Source organism: Diorhabda carinulata, chromosome 1, assembly GCF_026250575.1.
Source record: "Diorhabda carinulata isolate Delta chromosome 1, icDioCari1.1, whole genome shotgun sequence".
NCBI classification, from domain to species: Eukaryota; Metazoa; Arthropoda; class Insecta; order Coleoptera; family Chrysomelidae; genus Diorhabda; species Diorhabda carinulata.
The window spans coordinates 2,234,688-2,245,806 of NC_079460.1; the positions used below are offsets into that span (position 1 = coordinate 2,234,688).

An 11,119-nucleotide genomic window follows, 5' to 3' on the forward strand; every position below is an offset into this window, starting at 1 on the left:
TAAGTCCATAATAAAAATGAGCCGTCCTTTGGAGACGTAGGGTAGTTGAGAAAATTATTTGATTAAAGGGAAAAAAGTAGTTTTAGGTTTAATTACGATAGATAAAAGTCAAAATGTGTAAACTAGTGTTAATTTATTTTTTTTATGAAATTTGAATAATGACACTGTTGTTTTTTTTAACATATTAGTTGGACTTTAAACAGACGTGAAAAAGATCTGGACAATTCGTTCGTATTTCGCTTACACGTGGACCCACAAAAACATTCATAATATATCATTTTCGACACATTGTATTATATCCTTGGAAATCAGGAATGTCATCATTTTTAATATAATCCTTCATATGAATGATATCTTATCAAGTTACTCATTGTTTTCTAACATTTTTTGAAATAGCTTTAAGTATTTTATAATTTTGTAATATTAAATTTGAAATGTTTATTGATTCAATATTTTTGCTATACACAAACGAGATAATAGTATAGTAATAATTTAATTTGAAAAATTCAATCAGTATAATTTTGGATACTCAATCTTAAACGAGGGAATTTGATAGAGTTTTACAAAAAGTTCATTGCAGTGACCATATGTTTCTGATGTCAAAATCTGATTATTGGGCAGATTTTTTCCTCAAAAATACATCTAAAAAGGAAACGGTTCTAATTATTTGATGATGACCAAATCCAGCCTCGGGAAAAAATGTTATCACTTATTTTCAATAATTTGTATCACAATGTAACTTAGTAACCTCTACATAACGGCATTTTTTTCAATAGAAACCCTATATTCAAAAGAAAAAAAAGTTATTTGGTCATAACTTATATTTATCTATTAACTCAACTTAGATATTTTATAAAACACTATAATATACGTTTTCGAAGAAAAAATATCTATTTTATTTTTGAAAAACGATGGTCTACTGAAAAGAATGCCGCTAGATAGAGGCTTCTAAGTTTCTCCTTTTTAGGTGTATATTCGAGGAAAAAATCAGCATGAAAATCGCGCACACTTTTGTCTATTCCTATCAATATCTGCATTTTTGTTACAATTCTTTTTTCTTATATTATACAGGGGGTAACGTTTTTTTTGTAGTTATGATAATTTTTATTCGTTCTGTCTATTCCTATCAATATTTGAATCTTTTTATTAAATTTCTTCTTTCTTATCACATTTTTCTATTACTTTTCACCTGCTGTATAGATTGTGTACTTTTTAATACAGTGGTATTTTTAAAACAACTACCGCCATCTTTAGGTCAGGCCAGGTACTTCTGGGACCATTTTCCTAATTACCTGTTAAACAAAAGAAGTTATAGTGAACCCATCACACGGCGATCTTGCTTTGTGATGGAATATTAAGAATGATTTAATAATTTTTTGTTAGCTAATTTATTTTGTTACTTTATATTGTGTAAACCTGTTGTGCGGATGTCACACTTTCCTATATCTGACGTCAATTTGTGTATAAAAAAATAATAAATATGATAAATTTGATGACTAATAGATTCAACGTAAACTTTAAATATCTAATAAATAGTAGTATAAATGTTTATCTTTATAAGGATGCTGCTAACTAGTAACGCAACTTTCGAGAAGTTTGCCGATTTTACTATATCGAACAACGTAAACAAATTGTTATTTTTTTACGAAATATCTGATAGTTCAACAAATTATTGATATCTATTTTGATTGATAAACGTAAATCTTTTAGTTTATGTGATACGAGTAATGATGTCATTGTACTTATACAGTGCGTCTCCAAATTTATTCAAATTTATACTTAATAAGGCTTAGATAAATACCCAACATGGATGTAAGGGATATTCCTAGAACAGAGAAGAAATGTGCTCAATATAGAACAAGTGGTAATTGCATCTCCCACCTTTAGATATAAGTCAGGGTAGTTGTTAAGACGATTAGAACTATTCTTTCAAAAAACAAAATATAAACTAAATACAGCCCTCTTATTATTTCAAATAATACAAGCAATAAAATGTATAAAGAACTAAAAACTACCCCTCATCAACCTATATAACTTACTACCATTAACAAAGCTGTCTACTCAGAAATGTTTACTAATATTTTCAATAGCGTGCAATCTAAAACTTCAATAGCTTAGACTCTTTGGTTAATTAACCTAAATGATTATTTCCCTCATCTGTGAGTGACTCAAAAATGTAAAACATTAACTTGATTATATATATATATATATAAGATTATTCATTCTATTTATAATTGTAGCCACTCAAATTGAGCTCTTTTGACCCTGATTTCTGTGGAAAGTCGGCCCACAATTTATAACTACTTATTTACAGTTTATTACGTTTTTACCGTGTCTATTGTTCTCCATTTTTTTATATTCTGCAAATGTTTGTTCCAGTCACGTACTCTTAGACATAGAAAAATAGATATGTAGAGACATATCTATTTTTTCCTAGCAATATTTTTTCGTTCGATCTTCATTCTGCAATTCTTCTTATTCCCTGTCGTCGTTTTTTCATTCTTTTGTGTGTTTTGTGTTTACTATATCCTCATTTTCTAATATATTCTTAATTTCATAGTTCTCATTATTCCCAACTTTCACTGCTCCATGAATTTTCCTAATTAATCTCCATATTTGTTACTTTCTGAGTTATCCGACTTATTTTTCTTAAACTTCGTCGCCTATGCAATGTTCATTCGAATGTGCTTTTGGTCCAAAGTGAGCAAAAGGGCAGATAGCTTACGGATCCTTAATTTTTCAGTCAGTATATGACAAATGCGTTCTTTTGATATGCCCCTTTTATCTCCCTAACCTTGATCAGATGGTCGTCCAGTAGCAACGACTCACTTATATGATGGCCAAACAGAAACTAAACATCCAAAATGGCTGAAATATATGTCCCAACATCTTCAGCATGAGGACGGACATTTTACAGACAACTCCAATAGATATTATTTATTATATATAATATAATATATATTATATATTGATTATAAAATATTATCTTCCTGTTTGTTTATTGCAGAAGGTCGATCCAGAATTGATATTCACAAAACAAGAGAGAATCGGAAAAGGTTCTTTTGGAGAAGTTTTCAAAGGTATTGACAATCGAACTACGCAAGTTGTTGCTATCAAAATCATCGACTTGGAAGAGGCCGAAGATGAAATCGAAGACATACAGCAAGAGATTATGGTACTGTCGCAGTGCGATAGTCCATTCGTTACAAAATATTATGGATCTTACCTGAAGGTAAACGCTCAACTTTTTTAATAATAATTTTTGTGACATCACTGATGTTATTTTGTTTTAGGGTACAAAACTATGGATTATAATGGAATACTTGGGCGGTGGTTCGGCATTAGATCTGATGAAAGCAGGAAATTTTGAAGAGATGCACATAGCCATTATTTTAAGAGAAGTTTTAAAAGGTCTGGACTATTTACACAGCGAAAGGAAACTACATAGAGACATTAAAGCTGCCAATGTACTATTGAGCGAGATGGGAGATGTCAAACTTGCCGATTTTGGTAGATATTTTTCATTTTTGATAACTAACGAGGTGTGAGCAAAAAATAAAACGATCAAATTTCCTTAGCAATAATTATTACTTTTATTTTTATTTCAACTAGTATAACTCGTACCCCCATGTCTTGACATTAGCAGTGACAAATTTTAACCAGTTCCGGCTTGTCAGTTTGCTACTATAACCGCTTTAGTTGCATCCTGTTTATAGTGTCTGTTGTGAGACATTAAGCTTTTTTCGAGTTAAAAAAGTGCAAAAGAGCTTACGAAATAGTGAAATCTGTTTATGGTGACAATATATCACCTTTAAAACGATTTACAAACCCTATGAGTAATTTAAAACTGAAAAGTGATGAGTTAAGGATGTCTTACTAACTCAAAAACAAAAGAAATTTACTGTACATATGTTTGACCAATACGAAAAGGAAATCTTCATACAGAATTGATACTGAAATTGAAACTTGGAACTACGACCGACACTGAAACAAACATTTGAGTCTTTATGGCTCACCTTATTCTAAAAAGGCTAGTCAATCAAGATCATGATAATTCTTTGAGCTTACTTCAAAGTCAACTATAATCTCTAAATTTTTCAAAAAGTTATCAAAATGTATGTGAGAAGAAACCTAAAGTACTAATGACTTTCTACTTTTAAGATTTGAGTATTTTTATGTATTCACATCCAACTTAATCACAAAATTTAGCACCATGCGACTTCTGGCTCTTTCAGATACTAAAAAATGTACTGAAATGAAAACACCATTTTAACATCCAATTGTGTAGAGCAAATTAAAGCCTTCCAGAAATGCTTCCGATTATGTTTCAAACATTGGGATAATTTTATTAATAAATAAGACAGTACTTTGAAGTAAATTCAGTTTTCCATTATATTTTGTTTTTTAAAGAATGAATCATTTTTTGATGCCACATGTAGATTTCCTCATTTTACTCAGTCAAATAGGTCTAAAAATAGAAACTTTACTCATTTATGTACATAATTGGAAGAGGATGGACTCGTTCATTCATATAGATCATAATATCTTGACAACAACCAACCCCGAGAAATGTTTTTGAATATTTAGAAATACATTTGAATAACGATTTGACACTAGTTGTGTAACACCTGTTATGTTATGTCTTTATTGAATTAATTGTGTCCCAAATTTTATAATGGAATTATTTATCTATTGTTACCTTACTTAATCTTTGGATTATTTTTACATTACTAATTTTTTTTGTTAATATGTATTTCTATTTTAGCTTCTGTAACAAATTTTGTTTCCATATTATAAATTACTTCTTGTTCCTGCTCTGTTTTAATTATATTACTAGAAAAAACAATTTTAGATTTCCTTGTAAACAGGATTAAAAAGTTTTCACTTTAATTAATTTTTTAACTGCTGTAGAATTATTTGTTATACCTTATGATTTTGGTAATATGATTTTTCTTTCGGTCGTCTTATTACTATTATTATATTTTTGTAGGTGTGGCTGGTCAACTAACTAACACAACAAGTAAACGGAACACTTTCGTCGGTACTCCCTTTTGGATGGCTCCAGAGGTGATTAAACAGTCTGCTTATGATTCCAAAGCCGATATATGGAGTTTGGGTATCACGGCCATAGAACTTGCCAAAGGTGAACCTCCCAATTCCGAATTGCATCCAATGAGGGTTCTCTTCCTTATCCCGAAAAATAATCCACCTCAATTGACCGGCAGTTACAGTAAACAGTTCAAGGATTTCGTGGAAGCGTGCTTAAATAAGGATCCTGAAAATGTAAGTTTAATTTAATTCAATAGCACCTTTTTTAATATTAATTTTTTTATAGAGACCAACTGCAAAAGAATTACTAAAATACCCATTTATCAGGAAAGCTAAGAAAAATTCTTACTTAATAGATCTAATTGACAGATATAAGAAGTGGAGGTGTACAAGAAATGAAGAATCTGAGACTGAATCCGAGAATTCTGATTCGTAAGTAATAATTTTTATCCATACTCGAAAATATGTTAATTATTGTTCTGTTACAGAGAGGAGCCAAAACAAGATGGCGATCTAGACGATCCGTGGATAATGACAGTAAAAGGAAACATGAAATTGCCTTTGGATGAAATACCGTCTCCAAACCACAAATCTGGTAACAAAGTTCAAAACGGTTCAGGACCCATGTTAAGCAAATCTCCACCGACTGACTCTAATCTCAATCATTATAAACCAGAAAAAGCCAACCTGGTGAGACCCCATTAGTAATCCTTTACGATTTTTCTTATTTCAATTTCTTTTTAGTCCTTAAAATCGCCTGTAGTACAATCCTCGTTAGACAATAGAAAAGACAAGGACAGAGACAGAGAAAAGGAGAGCGAAAGAGAAAAAGAACGGGAAAGGACTGACATCAAAGAGAAGGAGAAGAGAATATCTCGGGAATTGAGTCCATTAGATCATCGAGGAGACAGTATATCTGCAGAAAAGAAGGTTAACAGAAAACCCGGCTCGAGAGAACATTCAAATTATAGCGGAAAGATCGAGAGTAGGGCGCCAGTATTGGGCGCATTCATTTATCCAATTATATCAGAAGTAAGTCTAGCATACTGTCCGAATGTGTTATAAGATAACTTAGAAAAGGTCATTCATAAATTGGCACTGTGAGGTGTAGAGGTGATATTTCTTATCCATTTGCTTCATGTTTAGCACATTTCAAATTCAGTTCTCTTTTTACTAGGTTGTTTGCTATTTCAGTATTCTATTTCCTTCTGAGTCTACCTAATTTTTTTTTCAGTTTTACTTATCACCTTTACTGTCTTGTTTTCCTTCATTCTCTATATGTCTAAATCTCAACTTTTGTTTGATTTTTTGCAGTACACTCAGTACATTTAATTCACGTCTAATTATTTCGTTCCTTATTTTATCTAGTCTTACCACCCCCACTATTTTTCTCGGACTTTTAATTTAGCACCTTATTTTCTGTTTAAGTTTGTTGGTTGAAACCCACGATTTGCAGTCATACATCATCAATGGCAGTAGTACTGACTGATTCATAGATTTCCTTTTTTGGACGTTTTATCTCTTTTTTTTCCTGAAAAATACTCTATATGTGTGGATATTGTCTTATTTGCCCTTTTAGCTACCTCTTCGTCAATTCTTCCATTTGGTTTATTGTTGCCCCTAGATACTTTAGATTGTTAACACTCTTCTCCAGCTCTTGTATTTGCACATTTTTTTCTGATTTGTTCTTCTGTATTCTGTTTTGTCGCTTTTCTTTTGTATATTATTAAGTTAATAGGTTAGTTTATTCAGATTGGTCTTAGTCTGTTACATCCTATGTCTTTTTTTCTTTTCTTCGTTGAATTCTTTAGATATTCCGTGCATAATTGAGAGAAACAATAACGGGCTTAAAACGCCCCTTTGTCTTTATCAATTATAAAATTACATGTGTCATCTTCCTGCATACTCGTACTACATTCTCTGTTTCCTTATGTATATTCTTAATTATGCTTATCAATTATTCACTAACCTTTCTATACCTCATTATTTCCCATATTATTTCTGTTTGTACTATCACATATACAAAACCTCAAAGTAAACATAAAACATAAAGTATATATTCGTCCGTCAGTTCATGCTTAATGAAAATTAAAAAAAAGGGTGGAGTGATGTTTAGTTTGATTATTTTTAGATGTAAAAATTAAAAATGTGGAAAAATTCGCTAGAGGGAATATCACAAACTTAACAACGTGTTGACAGGAGAGAGGTTGTAGTAAAAAAATCATAAACTATAATAATTTAAAAATGGCCTCTTGGTTGTATAATAAAATATGCCAAGTCAAAATCTCTAGCAATTTGTAGTCATGCTTTTTAATGTGTTTAGATAAGCACAAAGGCTCAATTGTAGGCACTACAAGCCTCAAATAGTTCTTTAATTTGTCTCTTTATTGTTTTGAAGATTTATGTTCTACATAGTATTGATTGCTGTTTAGCCTATATGTTCTTTTAATTTGCACTTTAAGGTAAAGTCGGAAATGATTCACTTTAGCACATTACAATCTCCTTAAGCAGCAAACGTCAAATGCAAACATATATTTGAATTCTAAGCTGACCCAGGCGTTTTTTCAAAAAATAAAAGGTTTATGGCACAATGGCTAAATTTTATGTTAAGTTTTAGCTCAAGCTTATCCGAAAAGAAAAATATAATTATCCGAAGACGAAAAATGAATCGACATAGCAAATATTTCGATTAACTATGCCCACTACAAATAGGTAACACACAATATATGATTCCCACAATTAATCAATTGTTATTTTATTGTACTATGTTATTTAAGGGGTGGCAGTATTTAACCTATTATACAACTTCTACTGACTTATGAATATTAATAACTGGAGATTTAGTAGGTGTCGCAAGAGTATGTAAAGCAGTGGCACAATTGAACCCAATGTATATCCAAATGCATCACACTTCCACGTTTTATTTTGTTTCTTTTTTTAACAACACATATTGGAAAAGGTACCTGTCAGAAAATTTAAAAATACAGTTTTCTTTTAACATCTTAAAGGATCCTTTATATGACAGACCATTAAAAATCGATTATGGGACCACTTCACTTTAACAACTAAGTTAAAGAGCCCTTTAATCTAAAGGAGTCTTTAGTTAAAGTGCCAATTAGGATGGGATTATGAAACCGACCGTAAAGGAACTTTTAACTAAAGTGCCAGTTAGGGTGGGATTATGAAACCAGCTGTAAAAGTATTAATAAAGTAACTAATTATGTGTTAATTTTATTCTTTTGCATAATATCGATTGTTATTCGCTTTTGGAAATATTAAATGTTAAATTTCATGCATTGAACTGAATGGTTGAGAAAACACCTTTTCAATTAAAGCTTTCGATTTATATTTATTTGTTTTTATAGTTGCAGAGGAAGCATCAATACAATAGACGATCAGCAGAGGCGTCTCACAAATCTAGTGATGCAATAGAAGAATTAGAAAATGCCTTTGAAATAGCTGAAAAAACAAGTCCTGGTATAAGTGAAGTATTCATCTGTGAATTGGTGCAAAAGTTGGTGCCATCAATTTCTGAACAAAGGCTTAAGGGGGTGTTAGATAAAGTTGTTAGGTAATTTGAATTCCCGAAATTAGAAGTTCATTTAACAAAATATCATAATTCAGTAATTTCACTAATTAGATACCATTTGACATTTCCTTTTGTTTCAGGGATACTTTGTAGGAAGGGAGTTTTGTTGAAGTTGCAATTTGAGAATGTATTTGTTGATTTGGAAAGTAAATTCTCTTGTTATTCCACGTTGTTAAGAAAAATAAATACTTACCATTTACATGACAATATCTTATACTTATTGAGCTTATTACTGGTAAATTTTAAGCGAAACTTTCATATAGAAAAATAGTTGAATGAATATTAACACCCACCTCTTAGTCCTACAACCACCGCCGCGATTGTTCACTTTTCATAGACAATTCTTGTCAATCACTTTTACTTGATGACTAAATCTACTTACATAATTTTTTGAGTATTATTCGCAGTGTTTCACTATAATCAATTACAGTATTTGATGTTTTGGTACATTTTTATAAAAGTCAAATATGTCGATAATGTCATTTGCATCTCATAACACTAAATTCTCTCAAAAACATTACTTTATGTAATATGTGTTATGTTGTTAATTCTTCAATATCAAACAGTTTTGTTATGCTGTATGGAACAATTACAGATTTACACTGATCCTTCGAGTCCTTCATATCCGGCTCCAAGGACCAGACAGTATAATAATTGTGAGTGTTGGTGTAGTGGAGTAGTAAAGCAATGTTTTCAGTATACCAACAGTACTAGTAGTAGCTCAACTTTATTACAGATTATTGACTATTTATTATGAATGTTATTTTATTTGATTTCTGAAATAGGAAACTTTTCATAACATTTGTTAGCAGTTGTAAATTTTTCAATTTTAAACAATTTTCATATGCTCTATAAAACATTTATATATTTACTTTAAACACACTTTTTACACCAGTCCACTTAACATTTACAATTACACTGTTTGGTCTTTCGAGTCCTTCATATCCGGCTCGAAGGACCAAGCAGTGTAATTGTGAGTGTTGATTTAGTGGGATAGTAAAACAATGTATTCAGTTTACCAACAATGGTAGTAACAGGTATTTCACTTCCATTACGGATTTTATTTGACATTTAAACATAGGAAATTTTTCGTAACAACATCTACCAACAGATTTCTATTTTGTTATAATTGCTAATTAAGAAAAATTATATAAATTTCTAATTCTGCCTCCATAATTTCCAGTATTCCATTGAAAATAAATGTACAATATTGTAATACTAAAATTTTTTAAAATTATGCATCTGATCTATTATTAATGCTTCCAAATTATTAGTGCAGTTGTTATATATGTCATCATCCTCATCTGCACATCCTTCCATGATATGTCGTCCTCACTGCCGTCCAAATTATTCAATGTAATACATTTGAGGTATAATAATAGATGGCTTTAATTCGTTGCACATCGAAAATTCATTTTTCAAGTATGACTTTTACTTATCCATGGTTCTTTTTAAGGTAAAAAGCTTCCTTTATTGTCTTATTAGAAGTTGGAATAAACAGGGCATGTCCATAACTAAACTGAACTTAATTTTTCAACCTTATTCACTCTATTAATAATTTTTATAAATCTTTGTGAAACTGGACATATTTGACAATTGATAATTTTTTTCTTTCGTGTATTATCATCATGGAGTTAGAGGACCCTCATTTTAATGGATGAAAATGTGCCATTTCATGTTGAAATAATACTAACATTCTTTTTTCAAAATATGATACCCAGTTTAACATATCCAGTTTTTATACACTTTTATATATATTCCAACAACTATTAGACTCTAACGGTACGCTTACACCAAATCCGTCATCGGCCGGACTCGGACAATTAAACCAAACCTATGTTAGAGTTTGAAAGCGCATAATCCGCGAGGTCGGTTGTAGCAGTGTATGCGCTTTCATGCAACTTTTACATAGGTTTGGTTTAATCGGCCGACGACGCCCGAGCATACTTCGGCCGATGACAGATTTGGTGTACGCGTACCGGTAATGGATAAGTAAAAAATATTGTTAAAACATTCTATCCACAATATCTATAAAGAAAGTAATAATGACAAACGTTGTATTACGAAAAACTCCCTGATTACCAAAACTCTTGATAATATTACAATCTTTTAATAAAAATAGTTGAAAACGTTTCAATTTTAGAGCACCATTTTGAAAACTTTCCATAGTTGAAGATGTTTCTTGTTCACTTGGATTTAGTCGCTAGAAAAAAAAATTTAAAAGTTCAAAATTTGTAATTAGAATTGTCCTCGGTAAGTTTTCGAATTTTCATGATTCTTTTAGTTTAATAACAATTATTATAGAAATAATGTTTTTCATGATGGAGTAAAAAGTTTATGCCATGTCCTCTTGGGATCCATTGTATATATGTATATCTAGATTGAACTATATTCTATTATTAAGATAATATTTTTTCTTGCAATGTATTTTTTTAGATGTGTAAATATATATATCAATAAATAGTTACACTGTTGAACAAA

The 11,119-nt window shown here is 30.7% G+C and overlaps 1 protein-coding gene across 2 annotated transcripts in view; it reads left to right on the forward strand.

Moving 5' to 3' along the window:
* Positions 1-11,119, forward strand: part of LOC130894430 (serine/threonine-protein kinase 26) — a 32,593-nt gene extending 21,474 nt beyond the window's left edge. For both annotated transcript variants that reach the window (XM_057801283.1, XM_057801273.1), the window contains exons 2-9: positions 3,008-3,232; positions 3,294-3,510; positions 4,991-5,283; positions 5,336-5,481; positions 5,538-5,739; positions 5,794-6,081; positions 8,415-8,620; positions 8,719-11,119. In XM_057801283.1, coding sequence (XP_057657266.1) covers positions 3,008-3,232; positions 3,294-3,510; positions 4,991-5,283; positions 5,336-5,481; positions 5,538-5,739; positions 5,794-6,081; positions 8,415-8,620; positions 8,719-8,731 — 1,590 coding nt within the window. In that variant the 3' untranslated portion in view covers positions 8,732-11,119. The remainder of the gene's footprint in view (positions 1-3,007; positions 3,233-3,293; positions 3,511-4,990; positions 5,284-5,335; positions 5,482-5,537; positions 5,740-5,793; positions 6,082-8,414; positions 8,621-8,718) is intronic.